The sequence below is a fragment of the Euprymna scolopes genome, chromosome 7, assembly GCF_053919585.1.
Source record: "Euprymna scolopes isolate OS-2025 chromosome 7, ASM5391958v1, whole genome shotgun sequence".
In the NCBI taxonomy this organism is placed as follows: Eukaryota; Metazoa; Mollusca; class Cephalopoda; order Sepiida; family Sepiolidae; genus Euprymna; species Euprymna scolopes.
Genome location: NC_136488.1, coordinates 154,894,591 through 154,918,211, shown reverse-complemented (window position 1 = coordinate 154,918,211; position 23,621 = coordinate 154,894,591). Strand labels below are relative to the sequence as shown.

The following is a 23,621-nucleotide window of genomic DNA, read 5'->3' as shown; positions in this document are numbered from 1 at the left end:
ATATATATAAAAAGCAGAGATATGTTTGCTTGTCCACTTGTCAGTAACATAATAAAAATATTTCTGCAGATGTTTTTTACAAGGTGGTCACCACTTATCAAGGCCCGGAAGCCACTCGGGGATAAGGGTTATTGCGTGTACAGTACATTAGTGTTGAGATTTGATAAAGTGTCTAACTTAAGGGGAGGGCGGTTGATCAGGAATTTGTTTATATTGGACTTGAAGACATCCAGGTTGTAGTCAGGTGGGAAACAGGCAGACAGAACAGAGTTCCACAGGCATGCACTTCTAAGAAAGAATCTACGTTTTGGTTTTGGCACAGATAAAGAGTGGAGAAAATTTTTGACAGTGGTTTCAGCTAGACGGGTACTCCTCATGAAAGATTGGCAAGGGGGGGGACCAGAGATTGGAGCTCAGATGAGCACTTGCCATGGAAGTAACGATAAAACAAAGACAGGCTCGCAATGTCTCTCTCTTGTGGGAGAGAGGTTGCAGGGAAGAGAAAAGGGCATCCCCCACTAAGCCACGAAGCCTATTTTGTACTCTGTCAAGGCAGGATAGGCTGTTTTTAGCAGCTCCTGCCCAGATGTGGCAACAGTACTCCATCCTTGGATGTACTTGGCTTTTATATAGATAGAGAATTGCATCAGCAGTGAGATATCTTCTAGAGCAGTAGAAGGATCCTACCATTTTTCCAGCAACCTTGGCAACAGACTTGATGTACGTGTTCCATTTCAGGTCAGGAGTAAAGGTCAAGCCCAGAAGCTTATCAAAACATGGAGCTTCCCCTAATCAAGAACCATCCATTTCAATTGATGCCAGATGGGGATCAGAGCGTTGATGATGTAAAGATAGAAGCTTGGTTTTAGATGCATTAAAAGTAGCCAGCCACCTCTTCCCCCACTGTACCACACGCTCAAGATCAGAGAGAATTTTGTCATTTACGGCCTTTAATGTGTTGCCATAGATGGTCGTGTCCTCAGCATAGATGTCAACGAATGATTTAAGAGATCATTGTTGTAGATCAGGAAGTGAGTTGGGCCCAGGATGGATCCCTGAGAGACTCCAGCATTAATACTGAGGGCCTCTGATTTCTGCCCATCAACCACTACTCTTCTGAGCCTATCAGAGAGAAATGATTTAATGATTGAGAAAACATTTCCAGTTATACCGTAGCTGGAAATCTTGTGAAGTAGGCCCTTATGCCATACTTTATCGAAGGTTTTTGATATGCAATTGCCCTAGAGAGGAAGCCTTTGTCAAAAGATTCACTAATCCTATGAGATATAAACTCAATTTTTAATACAATGTTTTTTTATTATAATAAAACCTAATGACAAAGTTGAGCTATTTTGTTTAATGATCATTTGATGCTGGGAAGCATTTTTCTAAATGAAATTAGTCTGACAGCAGCTTTGTTGCTGCTGGATGAAATATGTTTCTTTTTAGTCTACCTTCCCCTAACCTTCACTTTCTTTCCAAGAAGTGGTTAACTTATTGCTAATTGCCTAGGGTGCCCATACTGGGGAATGTAGACAAGACTGCTCAGGTATTTTTGTTCATTCAGTGCACTTAGTGTGATTTGAAAACCTGACAAGAAGATAATGTTTTACCTTTGTGAATGGATATTTAGAATAGTCTTTAAACTATTTCACTAATAAAAGAGCGGATTGAAGAGCATTCATAATTTTGATACTCAAGTGATGTTTGGTAAATTAACTAGTTTTACATATTTTCATAAGTTTTAATTTCAATTTTCTGAATTTTTGAGATGAGGACTGATAATTTGAATTATTCTGACTATTATTCTCATAGTGAGTGTTATTTTCACGTTTCTGTTGAAGCAACCCCTGTCCTTCTATTACATTGTTCCTAACTTGTGAATATCCATGGAATTATTATTTATTTAATCTACAACAGTCTGTAAGAACCCGTGACATAATAGATAAACTATTTGATAAAACTCAACTTGTAAGTTACACTCTTCTGGAGGTTGAAGATTCAATCCTCAGTGCAGGTGACACAGTATAATCGTGAAGTACTTAGGACTTATTACCATGCTAACACTGGATTAAATAAAGAGGGTCATGTGAAATTCTGTACGGATTCCCGAGTTTAACGAGATACATCTGGAGAGGGTCGGAAGTTACATTTTACATTGTGAAAAGTAATACTCGAGATGAAAACAGCAATCCGAATAATACGAGGTTTGTTTTTGTTAAATGAAACATTCACAAACACATTTTGCTGTTTTATTTTTCAGGTAGACAGAGTTAACTATTTGATGGAAGATTCAAACATGCTACAACTCAAACGTACTCGGTAATTATTTAAAGAAAGATTTATGGCAATTACTTAAAAAAAAAAATGGATAAGAATACAGGCGGTAGTATTTTGTTTTTCCTCTCGTACTCACACTTTTCAAATTAAAGTAAATGACACAAAAAATATTGGTACTTATTTAGGTTTCGAATTTTTTTGTGCTTTGGACTTTTGTTTCGCATGCCGTATTGTACTTACACACCTGTCAAAAAAAAATGCCGGAAAAAGAATATACCATTGTTTGCATACACTATTTATTTAAAATATTCGCATAAATCGTTTGTATATAAATAAGTAATAAAAAAAAAAATCTGAAAAACACCACTGGCATTTTATTATAGAATAAAGGATCTCTTTCTAAAAATCATTTCGCTACTTGAAATGATTTTGTTTGTTTGGGGGTTAAAAAGGAAAGTGTTTTACTTACTAACTTTTGCCTAACAGGATGAAAGGAGATATTTTTTATATATACATATTGGCAGGCTGCCTGGCGTTGCTCGCTCATAAAATATGTTTAAATATTATATTTTAATTCATGCAGGTTCCATCTTTATTATAGATCCAATTCTCTATTAATTATTATATTGTACCCAATATATTGTAGGGATTTCAAAAGTTAAAAAACATTTCAGTGCAATCAGTTAGAATTGAAATGAAAACATATAGCTCTCAGCTTTATTCATTACCATCTGAGCTAAGTCTATATATATATATATATAAAAACCTAAAATGCTGTTAAATGTATACATGGCTATAATATCCCTTAAAAAAAACAAAAAAACTATAATCCTAATAAAAAAATTGGGGGGGGGGGGGTTAATTCTTTATGTATGAAATCTTTTTCTGCATCAATTTTGAATATTCCAATTCGAGAACACAGCCGTTGCAAGATTTTGTTTATTCTCTCGATATTTTCATGGTGTTTGATTGGTCTCTTCCCTCTCCGTTCTGTAGAATATTCACAGCAAGAACTCCATCTACAACCATTGCAAAGAACTTTTCTTTCATCCTCTGCATAAAAAAAAACCTTGAAGGGAACTTCCAAGAATCACCCATGTATGGAAAACGATATCACAGAATTACTTTCCTTTTGACTACAACATGGTTGTCTGAGTAAAATGTCAAATACCCGTTAAGCTGTTCTCGTAAGTACTCAAATTCTCCCCAGTGTACTCAATCCTCTCATATAATTGTTCATCAAAAAATCTCATTAACTTATCTTCAAGTGGCTTGTGATCTTTATAAGTTACGATTCATTAGTAATTGCTGCAAAAAGGGGGCAGAAAATTACTCATACCTGAGAATTGGTACCTTGCTCTGAGAGTCCAAAAGAGTCGCAAATCTAACAGATTCCTCACTATCGGCCAAGTCCCAACCTCTGCCTGTTTTACAAGTACTTTAATGGAATGTGCACGGATGGACTGATAGCACTTGTATTCCACCCCCTCTACTTACATATTCCCAACTAACCTGACAAGCAGCAAAATCCCACCCCTTTACTGTTGAGGTCCCTTCTACTCTAATAATTTTTCCACTCAGACTGCTAGATTTAAGAATTTCTCCCTGCTTGCTGCTTCTCTTTGTTTGAAGTAAAAGAAATTTTTTTAAATACATATGTACGAAAAGAAACAAAATCCAAACAAAGTTTTTGTTTTTTAGTTTTTTTGTTTTTTTCCACATTTTATTTTTTTTAGTCATTTTATTTCAGTTGGAATGTGCAGAAAAAAAACATCAGCAATGGGAAGTTTTTTTTTGTTGTTGTTTTAATTCCTTTTATTAAAGAGAGATAAAGACAATGTCTGTGAGTGGTTGAAGGGGAAATGAGGGGAGGAAAATTGTTTGACCCCCCCCCCCCATCAAATAGGTTTGTGTATCTGACAAAATTGAAGGAGGTGAGTGAGGGTGGGAGGGTTGAGGAAGATCATCTCCCCTCTCCATACCCTGAGGATGGCAGGAGATTTGTCAGGTAAAAACAGTCATAATCAACAACAAAAACCAACAACCAGTAAAGTTTTTGTAGGGGAAACTTTTTTTTTTCCTGGCCCAAATTGTGACAAAAAAATAATTTATATAAAACAAGAGCTGCAATGTTTGGTTGAGGTATGATGTCACATTCACAAGCTGCTTTTCTCTTTTTTTTTTTTTTTTTTTTTTTTTTTACAAAATAAAAAAAAATTTAAAAAAAAAAAAAGAAAGTCATATTTTGGCCATTGTTCAAATGATTTTATATTTAATGATCAAAAAGAAAAAAAAAAAAAATAACAGAAGAAAAAAAATTCACAGCATACTTGAAGTTCTCATAAAAAATTACCAGCAAATAAAATTCAGAACCAGAGGAAATAATGAAATTGCCATAAATGAGCTTTTATCATTGCAAAGTTTTTTTTTTTTTTTTTTAATTATACAAAAAAAGATCATGGCTTCATCTGAAATCTAATCATTTTACTTTCATTATTCAGTATATTTAATTTTCACCTTTTCTTTCGGCTCATCGTGGGCATTTTTTTAAAAAATCACAGATATGATATGGTCTTTTTTTTTTTTTTTTTTTTTATATTCCTCAAATATAGTATTACACAGACGGAGCAACACAAAGTTTGGAACGGTATACAGGTGAAATTGTTAAACAAAAGTGACAAGTGAACGAGAATGAACAGCTCAAAATTAGAGAAATTAACCTTTTGGAAGGAGGTTGGAAGGGAGGGGGGGGGGGGAGATGTCACCATCCCTCAGCGCTTGAACACAAACAAACATAATACAATTAAATTTCCAGAACTTCACAATCATCACAGAACTTTATAAAAAACAAACAAAAATAAAAACAAGATTATTTTTACAAATTGGTTCTCATCTTCAATTGGTTTGATTCAAAGACAAGAAAATGGCCAAGTTAAATGAAGATTTGCAGATTTTTCATTAATTCTGCAACAAATGGAGAAATTATTTTTGAAAGAAAGAAAATAATAAATTTGAAACAAAATATATATATATAACCAAGATGGAGTAGTATTATAAAAAGTAAAAGAAAAAAAATGGCTTTAAGTAAATTTATTATATTCTCCTGTGAGAATTAAATATATATATTCAATTTAAAAGAATATCAAACGTTTTTTTTTTTTTAATATCTTGTTTTAGATTTATCTATCAAAGCCACTCATTTGCATGTCCAGCTAAAACTCCAAAACTAGAATATTTAAACCAAGAAATATGTGTGTACAGATATTATGATTATACAGTGAAAATTTGATTTTCAAAGTTGGGTTAGGAAAATAACTACAGCTTTATCCTCAGTCAGCAAACTAAACGAAGCTGTAGTTATTTTCTTAGCCAAACTGGGTTAGATTTACCATACATTTTGAAACCGCCGGTATCAATGGCTAATCAAACTTTCACTGTATATCATTAACCATAATAAATATGCTCTTACAAACACAATTGAGCCCTTTATATTTATTCCTCATTAACTACATATAAGATTGGTAAAAAAATGAATTGTCAAAAAAGAAAAAAAAAAAAATCTAAAGTGAAAATCACTAAAAAAAAAAAAATCAAAAACAAATACATTAGAAATAAACAATAATTTGGCAATACCATTTCAAAAGACAATAGAAAATATTTTAGGTCTTAATTCTGAATGAAGCTATTATTAATACACATAAAAAATATTTAAATTAGCAAAGAATTTATTTCAGTAAAGATAATTATTTATATTTTCTAATAGATAATTTGCATTATTTTTAAATCATACAAGATGCTTAAATCTGTATGATGTATGTACTCATGACAAAATTAAAGTATCAAATTTCAAAAACCATGTAAATTAATCAAGTAGTTTTATTTTTAAATAAGAAAATCAAATTTTATGGGTAACAGAAAAGCGTCTGTCTTGTCCGCCATTTTGAAAATGATCTAAAACCAAAGGGAGATAACTGGAGAATAATTCAAACTTGCAGTATTTATGTTGTAATGCTTACGAATTCCATTATTCACTTAAAAATAATTTTCCTTGTAAAAATAAAACTATTTCATCAATTTATGTAATTTTTGGAATATATTTTCGTTTCATTACAGGTACATATACCATACAGATTTTTCTTTTTTTCTTTTTAAATAGGTGAAATTCTGGACAAAAACTCAAAATATTTATTTTAGATATTCAAAAATAATTATGTTGTAATCTTAGTTAATTCTTATTGAATAAAAATTTTATTTAAAAAATACACAACAGGAATCTTTCATGATTGTAATGTTTAAAGATTTTTTTTTTATAAACTATCATAAAAAAAAATCTGGTTTAAACTTTTAGAAGAAAAAAAAACAAAAAAAAATCAACATTCTAAAAATTTAAGAAAATTACTTGTAAGAATGCAAAGACATCTACAATAAGAATCACACTTGAAAATTTTCATTGCTAAACATGCAGACTGAATGGCCACACGGTTAGTTATCTTTATAATTCAAGTTTACACTCCATTTCCGGTTTCTCCTTGCTATGTTAACAACTTGTCTAGATAATAACATTATATATATATATAATATATTATTTTTTTTTAATCCTTTGAGATGAGTAATTTGCAAATTTATTTGGACTATTATCCTCATCTTCCTATTTGTTGTTTCAACCAACTATTCCTCTGGCTTTCTTCAGGTGGTTAAGGAATGCTGAATCCTAACTATATCCTCAATAATTACTGCCTTCCATAGTAGTTGTTGTCTCAACACGTTTTGGCCAACTAATCCTCTGACCTGCTTTGGGTAGGATTGAAGCCTTTATTTTGTGGAACCGTAGAGATTCCACACCTCTATCCACTGTGCCACGGGCTCCGAAGGGCGATCAAGATTGAATTTCTTTGGTCTTATAAATCCAAGTTTTTTTTTGTTTTTTTTTTGTTTTTTTTAATCTGGTCTTCCACTGTTGAGTCCGTACCATACGTGGGGAGACGACAATAACTATGGAAAGCACTGATTACTGAGGAGTTAAGACTCAGTATTTCTCTCCCATTTCAGTTAAGTAGAAGATGGCCAGAGGAATAGTTGGTTGAAATGTGGTGAAACAACAATTATGGAGATGAGGATAACAGTCTGCAAAAAAATGAAAGTTATTATTTAGCAAAGCCCTTCTTAACATGGAGAAAGGGAGGGGGGGAGTTCTTTACCTATTTTGTATTTTCGCCAAACAGTTTAATATACAAAAGATACCGTAAAAATTCTATTAAAAACGAAGCAGCAACCAGAAGTAAAGTGGAAATTAGAATCGTAGTGATAACCAAAACATTCAAATTTTCTTTAAACGGAGACGAAAATAAAAAAAAATCCATATTGGGAGTGACAATAATTTAACCAATCAGAAAGCTAATCAACTAGCCAATGAATAGAGAATTACATATATAAGGCACCGAAATGTACTCTACTTTCAGAGTAGCATAAAGAATTTCTTTCAGGCTATCGTAAGGAAAATGAGGAGAATTTAATGGAAAAAAATATATATATTTGTTTGAAATAAGGTCTTAAAATGAAAATTTATTTAAAATAAAAATCCATGACAATTCTGTATAAAATGTATTTGTCGAACCAATTTTGTTAATAAAAACATATGAAGATCAACAGAAGAAAAAAAAGACAATTTCCTCCAGCCCAATTATGCAAATCAGAATTATAAAAAATAAAATAAAAAAAGGGAATTGAAATAAAATTTTTAAAAAATGGCAAATTTTTTTAATATGTCAGTTAAAACAAAAAACCTTGCTTGAAACAAACGTTGCTTGCCTTAAAAATCAAATGAAACTCATTAGAAGCATTTATCCAACCAATTATATTAATGCATGCACACATACACACACACTTACCCATACGCATTTTCATATATATAATATATATTAGTCCAAAATGCATCATATGCTTTTTAAATTGTATAAGAATAGGATGAGAAAATCATTTGGTATTATTGAAACCCTGCACTTCATACTAATTCTCCTAAAAATTATATTCTACTGTTTTAGGTGATTACATGTAAATAGTCTTAGGAAATAAAATAAACATATTTTGAACTTTAGAATGGAAACTACTTTTGCATATAGATTTAACATAAATGATCACCCACTTCCAGATCACCAAGTAATAATAATCACCCATTTCCAAACCAAGTAGCTTTTTAAACGATCATTAAAAAAAAAATCATCTGGGCTGAAGTAAAGGTGTTCGTTATGCCTGATGGTTCAGAAGTGGGCGATCATTTTGTTAAATTTATATGTGAATATGTGATCCTCACACACTAGAAAGAATTTTTTCTAATGTTTTTTTTTTTAGACTGTTTACATGTAATTGCATAAAAAAAAATTGGGAATTATCACAGGAGGAATGGCTACAGTCTTACCAAATACGTTTTTTTTTCTTCTTTTATTAAAAAGATTTTTGCTCCTCATTAAAAAAAAAAAAGAATCAAAACTTTTGCTTTTCGGGATAACCAACCACTTTATTTCAGTTCTTTGTTATTGTAGTGAAATCCGACAGCTGAAAAAAATTAGTTTTCATTAAAAAAAAACAATAACTACTTACTGTTTTTGTCAATTTCAACAATAAACAATGTTATCTATCTAATTGTAATGTCACAATTAGTTAAATATTTCTGGAATATTATATAAAACACGTATTTCGATGATTCAATAAAAAAATTATTTTGACGTCACGTGTAACGTAAACACGAAGGAAGTAACTCATTGCTGGAATTGACTCAAGTTTTTGACAGTTTTCAAAAAATGAATTAACCTTCCCTGCTAATATGCGTGCTCTTCAGTTATTATGTAAGCTAACATTGCTAATTTTTCCAAAAAACTATTTTCTTTAATTACTAATTTCGTTTTTCATAATTTTTGGATATTTTAATTACTGTGACATGACAATTCAATAGATAGCATTGGTTTCAATTTTCAAATTTCGCTACAATAATGAAGAACCACCTTTAATTCTTTTTTATAAACAAAATACTTTACTCTGCTTTTTGTTAACTAAATTAAAAAATACTGAAATATTTTTGCCATCCTATTCTTACATTTGTGTGTTTGTTGAGATCAGCTGCTAATTGGCCAAACACGAGAAAGAACACAGTTCTCTCCCTTGTGTTCTGCCACCATTTTGTTGGTTGCAGCAGATATATATCTTTATTTTATGTACAGGTCAACAATACAGGAATAGTTTACGGCCGGGAACTGCTGTAGTGTTAACAATGATGTAGATTGCCAGCACACATGGTTGAGAAACGCTGTATATGCCCACCCACCACTTTATATATAAGTTTAGGGACAAGAAGGAGAAATTTGGTCATGTTATTCCTAAAAACCTTCAGTGTTATACTCCATACAGCCTCCATTTTTTTTCTTTTTTAAACAAATATTAAATTTTTTTATGAAGTCATGGGAAAATAAAAAGTGAGTACTCCCCATCTCTTACTCTGTACAATTTTTTTCCCCTACTAATATTGCCATTCCCTGGTGTTCTTTGTCTTGGGTGGATCTTGAGAAGTTTGATGTTATTTCATTTGGTTTCTTGTGTGTTGAGTGATTCCATTTTTTGGCCGGATTTGTCCATTGGGTTTTTTGTGGTTTATAAATAATGTATCTTCTTCACTGGAGATCACAGAGTCTGTATGTAATGACCCGCTGAACGTCTTCAAGCGAGCTGAGAAGTAAAGAAAAATGCACAAGTTCAGTAAAATGATAAAATAAATTGAGCTTATTGAAAAAAAAAACTTTCAAATGAAAATTTTAAAGTTACAACTGCATATTTCTATCTATATATGTTGTGTCTGCACAAATAATTAACAAGAACACGAAAGTAAAGGCATAACAATAATATATTAGGAAGAAAAGTTATATACATATTTACATGTCTTCAGATATACTTCAGTTGGAGATATTCCGGCATGTTGCATGTCTTACTGGAGGCAATATAGACGTCTTGCCTATTTGGTGGTCGGTTGTCGAACTCCCTCGGTATTGGTGATTGATACCTTTATATATCTCACTCATCCGCCTATGTTAATTAGTGGGCGTCTCCACAACAATATCTCTATTTCTCTTAGTTTGTATGTCTGTTCCACTTTTTCTCAAACTACTGGGCTGATCTGGCTGAAATTTTATATGGTCTTTTATGGTCAGTTGCAGCAAACTAAGTATTATGATATCCATTTGATACACAGTTAGGGATTAATAAAGAATAATATTTAATGCAAAAATTAGCACAAATTTAACAATATTCAACCATCAATTTGACATAAACCACTTATTCTAAATCAACGGTTTCAAACTTTTCCCATTTTTAACAAGCTAAAAAGTTTAGTTTTTAAGATAATTTTCAATTATTAACAACTGTCAGACTTGTTTATGAAAAAATCAAAATGCGCATTTCCATAAACGGTTTCTTTCTAAACACTTTCCATTTTCGGAACAAGTTATTGCAGAACTGCTTCCTTGTAAACTACAATATTTTTAAGTGGCTTTTAGCCTTGATAAGTAGTGATTAATTGAAAATAAAAAGAAAATCATTAAAAACTTTTCAAATATTTTTGTCCAAAGATTCAGAGATAAGAAATGATGTTATGAAAAAAAAAAAAAAAAAAAAAAGACATGTTCCCAAAAAGAACAAGAAAAATGAATTTAAATCAAAATGGGGTTTCTCCACAACAGTAAACATTAACAACTTATAAAACCCACAATAGAGTGTACCATCTTTAAAAAAAAAAAAATAAATAAATAAAATAATAAATTTAAAAACAAGTTAAAATTTCTTCTTTTTTTTTTATATTTCCTATTTGATGCTATCCAGGTGCAAAGAAATGACTAAAGTTATAATCGAGGTGAATGACCCATGGAGGGGGGGGGGGGGGCTGTTAAAAATCATAGTCACCAGGAGGAGAAGGCAACTTCTGGAGCAGGTTATAATTCTGAAATATCAGTTAATTCTAGGGAAAACAAAAAAAAATAAAAGCATGATTAACAAAGGTTTTGATGCACTGAGATAAAAAGAAAATTGAATAATAATAAAAGTTAAAATTATTCTCAACAAGTGAACATTCTCCGTCAAATATGATTAAATGTAGCCATTTTGCATATTTACTGATCCAAACGACTTCCGGTTTTCAAACTTGTTAGAAGTAAAAGTTGTTACTTAAAATAAATACCCCCCCTCGCTATTTTACACATGTCGTTTAATTATATTTGGGCAAATTTGCATTTTCTTTGCATTACCTTTATTTTATTTAATATATGTGAAAATTTTCTTTTTTTTTTTACTATGTTAAGTAAACATTCTTTTCCATTTATTTAAATTTTTATTATATTTACAAAGATATTTTCAGTTATTATTTGTGTAAATATTTTCTGTAGATAAGCATTTATTTAAAAAAAAAAAAAATGTTTTTTTTGGTAACTTAAACATATTTCAACAAAAAAAAAAATCTGTTTCTGAATATTATGTTTTGATCTACATTTTTGTTGGGCTTTTCAGAGTAAGTAACACTGCTTACTTCCGATGATTTTCAAAACAGGAAGTCGTTTGGATCAGTAAATATGCAAGATTGTCACAACCGGTTTCGCCAGTTTTTGCACTAATCTGTACATCTATAAAAGTGAAAATTTGTGTATGTGTGAAAACATTTCTCAACCTATATACTCAACAAATTTTTTTATCTACGGACTTAAAATTTGGTATATAGAGTATTCAGATATGTGGAAAACTTTTTAATCAGTTTTCATCAAAAAAAAAAAAAAAAAGAGAGAGAAAGGGGGTTGCTAAGGGGTAAAAATTAAAAAATTGGTACATGATAGTTATTGGATTTTTATTTGTTTTTATCTGTTTCACAACTCTGCATGCACGGTCGTAAAAAATGATAGCTTACTTATGTTAAATATGAATTGGTTTAAAATATATTTAAATACGAATTGGTTTAAAAACCAACTGAGATCATGTCAAGCTGGTGTAATGTAACTTCACTCACTGTGTTTGGCTTCGATCTCAGCTCGAGTACTTTTTTTACTTATGAGAAATTAACTCTTTTGAAAAAACAATACTCGCATGCACAGGTTTCAGCTTCTTTCTATTTTTTTTTTTTTTTACTTCATTTTTTTTTTTAAATTGAACATTACATTTAATACCTATAATATTTCTGTTTATAATAAAGAATTTTGCATTAATTAAAATATAATATTTATGCATATTTTACGACCAGGCAACGCCAGGCGGCCTGTTAGTATAGCTATAAAAGTGAAAATGTGTGTGCATGAGGACACTTTTTAACCTATATTACTCGAATTTTTTTATCTACAGATTTGAAATTTGTTATACAGGATATTAATATATGTGTAAAACTTTTTAATCAGTTTTCATTCGGAAAAAAAGGGTTGCTAAGGAGTTAAAATTGAAAACTTGATATTTGGGAGTCATTGGATTTTTATTTGTTTGTCAATTGTTTCACGAATGTGCATGTGCTGCCGTGAAACATGACAGCTTCTTTATGTTAAGAATAAGTAGGCTTGAAAACACTTTGTTAAGATCATGTCAAGCTGGTCTAATGGTTATCGTACTTAGCTTGCTGTCTTTAGGTTTTCACAGCTCAAGTATTTTTTTGGTACTTGTACAGCTCAATCAAGACATTAAAAAACGAAAGTATTGAAAGAAGTTTAAATTGTATGTATCCGTTATGGAACAAAGTTATCTGAAAAAAAAACTTCACTTAATTTCATCAAGTAGTTTTTTTTTTTTTTTTTTTTTTTACAGCGAAAAAACAATTTATGATACCGAGCAAAAGGTTCGATTTTTAGGAAGAAAAGCTAGTAATAAAGATGGGGAGGGAGTATCGGCGCTTTACACGGAGTTATCTCCCCGTAGCGCGTTAAAAATTTCCATAATGGCTGACTTCAACACGCTCTCATAAAAACGTGTTTTTCCGCTGTAAAAAAAAAAACAAAAAAAAAACTACTCGATCAAATTAAATGAAATTTTTTTTTTGAGATCTTCAGTCCAAAACGGATACGTACAATATAACCTTTTTTCGATATTTTCATTTTTTAATGTGTTGATTAAACTGTACAAGTACCTTTTTAATTTTTTATTTAAAAGAAATGAACTGTTTAGAAAATAAACATAATATTCGCATCTCAGTTTCTGTATTAATTAAAATATAATATTTACCGGACAGCCTGCTAGTATTCATATAAAATAATGTCTAAATCAGTAAAGTTAAAGAAAACTTGAAACTGGAATATTTATTTATTTAAAAAAAAAAAAAAAAAAAAAAAAAAAAAAAAAAGGCAAAAATAAAATCTATAGAGAAAAAATATGTGAAGAGAAAGATTTATTTCTGAATTTATTTGATGGCAGGTGGGGGTGAGGGAGTCAGCAGCTAATGCTCTCTATTTTTTTTTCCCCCTCAACTACTTTTATCTTCTGCTCGCTTCTTCAACAATCACCATTTATGGACTTAGCACCACTTATTTCAATGTATATTCTACGCTTATATCCCCATTGTCACTTCCGGTTTTTTAGTTTTCTTAAAAACATGGTTCAACATTCAAAATAAAACGGCTATTCAGAATGAGATACTGATTTTGTAGGATAGAAGCTATCCATGATTTTTTTGTTAGATTTGGGCTAGCCATAACTATAGATTTGTCTGATTTTCATAAATGGAATATTGTTGCCACATTTGGGCTGGTGCATCTATCATTAATTTATCCCTTTTAGACAGGATCCAAAAAAGAGGCTCCAACCTAATAGGTGCAGCACTATCAACCAAGCTTCAACCTCTGACCCATCGCTGCAATGTCGCATCCCTATGTCTCTTTTACAAATACTTTAATGGAATGTATGCTGATGAATTCATAGCACTTGTGCCCCTTCATTGTAGACACTCCTGACTAACCCGACAAGCACCAAAATCCGACCCCTACACGGTTGAGATCCCTAGATGCTGGAAAGCCTTCTACTCTAATATTATTTTTTTCCCCTTCAGACTGCTCAACTTTAAAATTTCCTCCCTATTTCCTGCTACCCTGACTGTACTAACCTGCAAAAGTTTAAAATGTAATGTAAACAGACATCTTGCTGCTCAACTCCCCACAGTCCTCAGTTAGACACAATCCCAAATAGTAGCCCCTTATGTTCCAAGTGGCAATATGCTTTGTTTTGGGTGAAAATGAGTAAAAAAAAAAAAAAAAAAATGCTTGTAGAAAGAATTTAAGACCACCCACCCACCCCTCATCCCATGTCGATACAATGAAACTTACTTTTGGAATATCCATCTGGGCTGTCTTTGCTTGATTCTGCTTGTGGAAGTAAGGAATATTTACTACGTTTTTTGGCCTTCCATCGGCACCGGCGCTTTTTCCAACAGCAGCAAATTGCCCAACTAATTCCTGCAGTGCCAACCACAATCAAGAAACACACGATGACAACATATAAAATACTCCAATCTGAAAAGAAAAATTAATATCATTTATTTTTATAGACATCACTCCAGACAAGGCATGAAACCACTTGATGTAAAAAACTATTTTAAAAAAACAAAAACTTCTAAGTTCAAGCAGCCAACGATAAGTGTAAGATGGATAGTTCCTGAATCAGAAATAAGGCTATGGCGAGAGAATATTCTTATTGTTTTGACTCTCGAGTATATATCCGACCCAGTTAATCAATCCAGAACCACATCACTATCTAAAAAGATTTAAGATTAACTGATATATACTCAAGAGTCAAATTAATGAAAAGAATATTCTCTTGTCATAGCCCTAATCAGAAAACAGCAATTCTTCTGTTTAATTCAGAAACACACTCATGGAATGCAAGGACTAAAGTAAGGGAAGTGAGAGTTATGAGACTTTCTACTCTCGTTTGTTGATTAAACAAACGTTCGTTTGATCCAATTAAAAAGTTGATAAAATTAAACTTTGATTTTATTGTCATCATTTCTTATTTTCTTTTTAATTAATCACAATGTTGCATTGCGTCTCCATTTTGATGTATTATTTTATTATAATTTATTTTATAATAATAATATACACCATGTTAAATGTAAGAGAATACAATTCTCACAAATTCACCAAAGAATCATTTTTATTAGCAGCATACAATTGTTTTCACCTAAAAATGATAAAAAGTACCAGCTATTTTATTACTTGATGAGGCTTCCTCAGTGTTTTGAAAAATAATGTAGCCCTCCAAGCAGAGTAAAACGGAGTTACATTCTGCATTTTTTTATTATATAAGGTATTTATTTTCACAATAAGGTGGTTTATTTACACCCATAGTCTCGAATCATGGGATTTTAGTACTACATGCTTAATTTTTTAATAATGTGTGAGTGCATATACATTTTATAACTTACTAACTAGCCTGAAGAATCCTAGAGTGGATGAAACGCGGAATATTCAGTGTAGCTTAATCGCCATATACATTTTATAACTTACTAACTAGCTCTACCTACGTATTGAGCACTTTTGAAGTAAATACTTCAAGTTTACGCATAAATCTATACTTTCATATATTAATTTTATGTGAGTAAATTAAGTAGTTATATATATATATATATATATATATATATATATATATATATATATCAAGTAAAAATGAAGTTTATAAGCTGTAAACTTAAAGCGAAATATAAATATTAATATTTATATAGTAATTCCAACCAAATAAAGTTCAATACAACCAAGGTAAGAAATTGAGCTTCTTATAGAACACAAATTTAAGACTAAATTATATATATATTTTTTTTTTTTTACATGAATTTATTGTTATTTGAGTATCCTGTCAAACAATAAATTCATGTAAAAATATAATTTACAGTTTTAAATTTATGTTCTCTCTAAATATATATATATATATATATATATCTTTTCTTTACCATATTCCCTCTGCTTAACTTATTTTGTTTTCAAGTAAGATCTTTGACTTACTTGTTGTTTCATCAAATACTTCTGCATGCAAAATACGATCCCGCATTTTGCTAATTCCTACCCTCTGATGAGAAGGAGAGTATTTCTTCAAAACTCTGCGGATTAAGGACTATCCATTTATCTAGTGTTTCCTTTTTAGATTAAATATGTTTTTAACTCATTTCAAAGTGTTTTTAACATATTTTATTAACTGTTTGCTCATATATATATAGTCATCCACATACAGTACTGTTTCGCTGTTCCACAGCTCATCAGTGCGGCTAGACAGGCAACTACCTCAAGCCAGGATTGAAACCCGACCGTCTGTACGACAGTCAAGGCTAACAGTTACAGTGAGAAATGGGATTTACCGGTTAAATGGTTTTAATTTCTTCGTTTTTTTCTTAACCAACAAGTTAACTAGATGTCACTTTTATTGCCTTCAGTAACAGTTACTTATTATACGATTTTTTTTGTTATGTTCCATGTATAAAAGAAAGTTAAATGTTGTGTTGATAATTAAGTAGTTTCTTTTTATTAACACTGTTTTAATAACTGAGTAAGCTGATGTAATTTTAAGTTTAAAACTGTCAATTACAAAATATATAAAAGATTTTGAAATAGTTTAAATTGTAAACATATTTGTTTTGTTTGGAAACTTGCAATGAAAAATACAAATAAAAATTGTAAAATACTGATGTAAAAAAAAAAAAAAAGGATTTATAGTTTTGTTTTTATTTGCATATTTTAAACGCGAAAAATTGTTGATTAAAATAAGCTTTCATCACTTTGTTTTTACTTATTTATGCATGTGCAGAATTTTTCAGACCGGAAGTTGTAAACTGGATGGACGGTTTAAACACCTAAAGCAAGACTATTTGATTTTTATAATATAATAATTGAGCAAAAAGGCTCCTTAAATAACATTTTATGCTTATTATTATTATTATTATTATTATTCTAATAATTGATGATAATAATAATTATTCGTTTGAATAAGATTTACCTACTTTAGTAGAATCTTTTCTTTTAGATTATCCTCTCCTGTGGTCTTATTTTGACATTGAAAAATAATTAAATTGCACAAATGCATAGAATTTTAGAAGAGTTTCAAAACAAAAAGATGTAATGCAATAAATATAGTGACGTCAATTGAACAAGAAAAAAAACTCACAAAAATGTTTTTTTTTTTTTCAAATTTGGCGTTCAGGTATGTTAGAGTTATGTCCCCTGAGCCAGGGTTACTTTAGATGAATGTTTAATGCTCGGAAATAGTTTAAGCATAACAAAATATTAAAAAAACGCATAAGTGATGTCTGTGGTAAAATTAATCAACAATTAACTTGTAGTGACAAGTTTTAATTATTTTAGATCGCTTAAATTTTTTTAAAAACTTATTGTGTTAACTTTTAAAGAAATCATCTGATGAGATCACTTCAAGTATGCCTTGGAATTTTTTACTTATAACTAGCATGGATACCTGGCGTTGCCCGGGTTGACATGAAGTTCCATTTGGACACACCTGCGATACTAACAGTATTGACAGTTCTTTTATTACGTCAACTCCATCGTTACCCCCACAACAATTTAAAAAATAAAAGAACAGATAAAAACACGAAAATGACCCCCCCCCCCCCCCAAAAAAAAAAAATGAGTACATGACAACTTCCCCACCAGATATTTTGGTAGAAGGGATACGAAGAGAACAAACTATTCTCTGGATATTGAGCACTTTTTGTTACCTATATATTACCCCACCTCCCAAAATAAAATAACTTTTCTTTCAATCAAAATAGCAGGGAGTGCCTGTGCGATCAACAACAAATAAAAATATTAGCAGTTGCCAGGTTTGAAAATGAAACACGAAAGTGGGGAAAGAAGACAAAAAGTTACAGGCAAACACACAGCCACAAGTGCTTATGACATCATGACGTTGCAAAATAATCTTGTTAAACATAATTTTAGTTAATTAAGTGTGCGCGACTTGTGGAAACAGCGACATGACCCCCGCCCCCTTTTCAAAAAATGGTCCAGTTGATCACCACAAAATTAATCTTTTTTTCTAATTTTCACATGTTATGCATCCGAGATATTGCTCTTTCAGATGGTATTGGTTCAACCCAGTCGGATATAAATGACAAAAGTTTTTAGCAGACATACAAAAACGCACACAAATACACAGACGACTTTCCTTTATATAATAGAAGATGTGTATTAATCAGACTTATGAGAAAAATCTGTATTATGTATGAGCCTATGATGAAATAAAATCACATAAATTGTAAAAATACAACTACTTAATCAAAGAAAATTATATGTAAGCGATTAATGGGAATTCATAGGCATTACAACAAATCTTGCAAGTTTGAATTACTGTTGAGTAATTTCCCGTTCTTTCTTGAGGTTTTGAAAATGATGATACGAGACAGCCACTTCTCATAAATTTGATTTTTTTCTTCTGAAAAATAAAACTAATCGATCAATTGGTCACATTTACTGACAGATGATAAAAAAAAAGATGACGTGCAATATCAGTAGAGAGTTCCTAGTCAAAAAGTTTTCACCATTAAAACCAAGAGCATCATACAGATTTTTCTTTTATTTTTATGTAGGGGAAATTCTAGACAAGCACCCATTTATTTGTTGCAATTTTTTTTAAATTAAAAAAAAAATATGTCAATTAAAAAAAAATTCAATTAAAAAAAAAATAGTTTCAATATACTCACCGCAGTTATTTTCCCCGTGAAGTAATTTTGTGCGAATAAAATCCTGCATCCAAAATGCTTCACACATACATTGTTTCGTGTGCTGGTCGCATCTGCCATGGCCAGAACAATTATTTTGACAAACTAAAATATTGAAGAAAAAAAAAAAGAAAAAAAAAAAAAATGATTATTGCTTGTCTTGTTTAAACTTGCCGAGGTTCATTTACAATTTGATGCACCTTATTAACTTTGCCTCCCTATGTGGGCAAAGTTAGACAAGGTTCATTTTTAATGTGGGGTGGATGGGAAAATCCAGCTTCCCAAAAAGAAGAACTCTGGATTGGAAAAATAATTTCAATTATCCCAGTCTGGAAGGATTTCTCCTTCACTGACCAAGAACAAAAAAGATGAAGTATAATATTAGAACAGAGACTACACTTTGCTCCTAGCCAAAAGGCCTTCATTATTCGTTCCAAATTTTGACCTTCTCAATAGCTTGCTTTACACAAAATGAGCAGCCAGCAAACGGATATTTGTCTCGTGGGCTGAGTGCCTGACACGTGATCATAGGATCAAAGTGTTATTTGTAAAAGAATGAAGGAAACAAAGCTTGTATGAAAGATCAAAACATATCCCTGCCAGTAACCATTCCACAACTTCTCATCTTGTCCATCATTCTCAAATAATTAACCTCTTTCCTAAGCAGATACTTGCAATCTATGTGTCCACTTCAGAAAAACCGTCTGAGATCAACCAGCTTTCCCCGAAGAAGGAAGTTTCATGCAAATATTAAATTTGCAATCGATCCCCAGTGATTTTTTTTTTTTTTTTTACTCATGTTCACCCCGGTCATATGCATATTCCAGTCAGAAGATAACATTAGGTTTTTGCAGTTTTTGTAAGGAGGTGTCAACGTCCTCCTACATAGTACCTAGTATTCCTAGATGGTCACCCATCTGCTACTGACCAGGTTCAATGTTGCTAATAAGAACCGGTGTTTCAATGTGATTATGTCCGTCTCAGAACAAACTAGAAATAATCTAACGTTCTATCTGCTCTTTTTAACAATTTACAAGACTTACATTCTATTTGTCCTTTTTCAGTCTGCCTAACAGTAGCCAAACCACACTATATTTTTCTTTAGATCAAATAAACTCAAATCAAGCATTATTGAAAAGAGCATAAAAATAAAGAAATAATATCTTTAGATTTTTAAAATCAGTCCATTAGAAATGGAGTTATGACTATTCCAAGTATCAAAAAATATGTGGTTCACTGGACATTTTGCCATAAGTCAGTCCTATTCAAATGCATATAAGTTTGTGACGGAAAACGGTAGGAAATTTGCACAATTTACAGACTAACCCATCTTTAAAAAGCTGTACCTTAAGATATCTTTAAGATATTATGGTGAAATTTTGAACATATTATAATACCATAAAAGTTCGGTTAGCTTTATTTATGATCATCTCACTTGGTAACTTGCATACTAATTAGCACATTTCCGTTTCATTTTAATGGCTTTAAGTAGAAACATCATAAAAATAACTAAGAAAAATGGTAAGTAAGGCTTTATCATCATAGGAAGTATTATTCTGATGGACATTATCGTTATCACATCATGAAAAATCCAAGATGGCAACCAGGAAAATCAAAGATGACGACTGAAATCCACGATGGCCATCACAACATGATTCAAAGAAATTAACAAAATATGGCTTATAGCATATCAAATTAAAGGAAATTTGGACAGATTACAATTATGTTTTCAAATACATTTAAGTAATTAGCATAATTAAGTTTCATTTTACAGGTTTCAAGTTGCAATGACAATTATTGAGTGGGTTTCTACCACTATTTTGTATAATTTTTTATTTTGAAGCTATTGTTGAGACTTCAAAGATTTCAAGAGACATTAAAATTTTCAGTGTGCTTGTATGTATTTTCTTGCAAGCAATTTAAATCACACAAAAAAAAATAAATAGAATGTCACCAGCAGTCTTGATTATTGAAAATTATTGTAGTTGAATGTAGACAATTTTGTTTTGTTTAATATTCAAACACAAAGTAAACTTACCATAAAAATATTCTACAAATTCAGTCCAGTAGTGGCAAGAAAGGCCATTGCATGAAGGCAACATACTAAATATGCCATTGCATGAAGGCAACATACTAAATAGTTGTTTTGCAACCAAATTGATATACTTCCTGGTGTGATAGATATGCAAAGATCCGAACTTAGCACACTTTTTTGTTGACAGAAACAGGAATTAGCCATCACAAACTAAGTTTTATTAACAACGTCTCAGTAAATATTTCATTATTTCTATGCATTTAAATCAAATGAAAAATTCTTAGCATGTAAATAAAAAGTCAAGATAGTTTTAAAACAATATGGATGTGAAAATAGGGATTATAGAGTTAGCTGTTCTTTATTCTTTCCTTTTATAGACAAATCATAGAATGAAGATGTTATATTCCAAAAACTAGGTAAATTTATCAATTTTTCTTTTTAAATAAGAAAATAAAATTTTATGACGAGCCGGGATCCAGGTGCCTGATGCCATGTATAAAATATAGAGAGGAGGTTTGGACATCATATTCTAACATTTCTCTGACGAGGGGAAACAAATACATTTACCTTCCTTAACTACGCTATATGAAGCATATTTGTTGGAATTTGTAGTCATCTAAGTAAATGATACATGCCCACTAGACAAAACTGCGATGATGAGAAGTGAAAAATTCATTAAAAAAACAGCACTTATGTATAACTAGCCTGGGTGCCCAGCATTGCCTGGGTGTTTGGAGGTGTGTGTTGAGCAAAATAAAAAGTGGTAGTGGGCAGGTAGGCTCGAACCCGTACCACGAAGGAGGAAAAGAATGTGAAAAAAAAAAAATGAGACATTTTTGCCGTTGCGTCCATCACCAAACTGGGAGTGACAAAAGTTTAAATTAAGGTTAGTCAATTGAAAAGAGGAGATGATTTTCGAAAATATTGGCGAAAAAAGCGACCCCTCCTTGGAGAAATGTGCCCAGTTGAGGATGAAGTAATTAATGCTTTTAGCCAATTTTTTAATATTTGTCATCCGAAAAGTCGAGTTTCAAAACGATATCGATCTTGTGAAAATCCGTTGCCTCTGTCGAAAGTTTTAGGCAGACATACAAACATACATTTAAACAGACAAGTGACATTTATATCAAAGACGTTTATTTGGTGTATTGATTGCTCACTACTGAAAACATGACAGTATATGATAATTATGCAAGTGTTCCAGAATGAGAAACTTACCTAAGGTGTCTATACTAATAACAGGATATTCAAATATATCAGGCTGACTGTACAGTTTTGGTCGAAGATTATGCAGCACGTCGATGCCTTTTTTGAAACTCTTTGAGTCTTTCATCACAGTGAGAGCATAAAAGACCATTTTCAGACTGAAACAAATAAAGTCAATCGTTAGCTTTGAAGTAAATAAAAAAAAAAAACATTTTCTGCAGAGAAATTTAGATGAAATTATCTATACAATAATACACTAAAGTATTTCATATTTGTACAGTATCACCTTTCACACACATTAACAAAAATGGAATCGTCCAATCAACAAAAATGAAATCGTCCAATCAACAAAAATGAAATCGTCCAGTCAACAAAAATGAAATCGTCCAATCAACAAAAATGGTGATTAATCACATGTTACTATGTGTTTTTCTTCATAGACATCTTTAAGGATGTCACGTAATATGTTCTCAAAAATTTTTGTTGGCATGCTGAAGAATTTTGTCATTGATTTGTCAGATTCTGGCACGTAAACTGAAAAAGGTTGCCCACCTCTGGTCTAGGAAATCAAATGAATCTTTTTGTTGTTTTCATAAAAGACATTTTGTTTTTCCTTTGGTGCATTAGTTTTTATTACATACAACCAATATATCGAAATGCATCTCATTTCTACATGTCCCAGTTGGCTTGTGTTGATATTTGTCCAATATCTAAGAATAATCTAACTCATGTGAAAATAGTTACTTTTTCATTCAACTTAAAAACAATCAAATTGATATTATTTATTACTTTTGAAAACAACAATTAGATTTTTTTTTTCTTCAGCTGATTTCCATTGTTTCTTTGAAATTTGTTGACATAAGTATTTTATCATTCGTGTATGTTGTCATCTCCTTCCACACTTTTGGAAAAGTTTTTTTTTTTTTCGTTTTTAACTTAATTAGTTCCATATTTATAATTTTTGGTACTTGAGGTTTGCTTGTTTTCGTTTGTTTATGCTTAATAACCCATCAACAATTCTACAGTCATGCAAATTTTGTGAGAAGCTATTTTGTATATGTTTCAGAGTTCTATTTTTAGTTTATTGAGTGAATTGGTTGTCTTATATAATACTGCACCTACTATTTGTTGTGGTTTATTCAATTCAGAATGAATGAGGTAATTTGCTGCTCAGGTTCTGTATTACAGTTTTGGTGTGTAACTGTGTACACTAAGTTTGGGAGTTTGGTTTATTCCTTTTAGAAAGTCTATTATTTTGAGTGGTTCTATTTTGTTGAATAGATCTTTATGACTGAACTCATGATAGTATTTCTTTCAATATGGAATAAAGTCAACACAGTCTAGTAATATAAGCTTAATGCGGAGTTTCTGATATGCTGTGCATTA

The 23,621-nt window shown here is 31.1% G+C and overlaps 2 protein-coding genes across 5 annotated transcripts in view; one reads left to right on the top strand and one right to left on the bottom strand.

The window, feature by feature from the left end:
- Positions 1–23,621, top strand: part of LOC145280076 (uncharacterized) — a 112,106-nt gene that overhangs the window by 32,708 nt on the left and 55,777 nt on the right. For 2 of the 3 annotated variants that reach the window (XM_080131774.1, XM_080131775.1), the window contains exon 6: positions 2,264–2,322. In XM_080131774.1, the coding sequence (XP_079987900.1) occupies positions 2,264–2,322 (59 nt within the window). Of the gene's footprint in view, positions 1–2,263; positions 2,323–3,276; positions 4,470–23,621 lie in introns of those variants that run through there. The other variant, XM_080131773.1, reaches the window with a different exon arrangement.
- LOC145280075 (dyslexia-associated protein KIAA0319-like protein) overlaps positions 6,412–23,621 on the bottom strand; it is a 572,614-nt gene continuing 555,404 nt past the window's right edge. For both annotated transcript variants that reach the window (XM_080131771.1, XM_080131772.1), the window contains exons 19-22: positions 22,248–22,393; positions 18,977–19,099; positions 14,601–14,786; positions 6,412–9,996 (exon numbers count right to left, since the gene is read on the bottom strand). In XM_080131771.1, the coding sequence (XP_079987897.1) occupies positions 9,848–9,996; positions 14,601–14,786; positions 18,977–19,099; positions 22,248–22,393 (604 nt within the window). In that variant the 3' untranslated portion in view covers positions 6,412–9,847. The remainder of the gene's footprint in view (positions 9,997–14,600; positions 14,787–18,976; positions 19,100–22,247; positions 22,394–23,621) is intronic.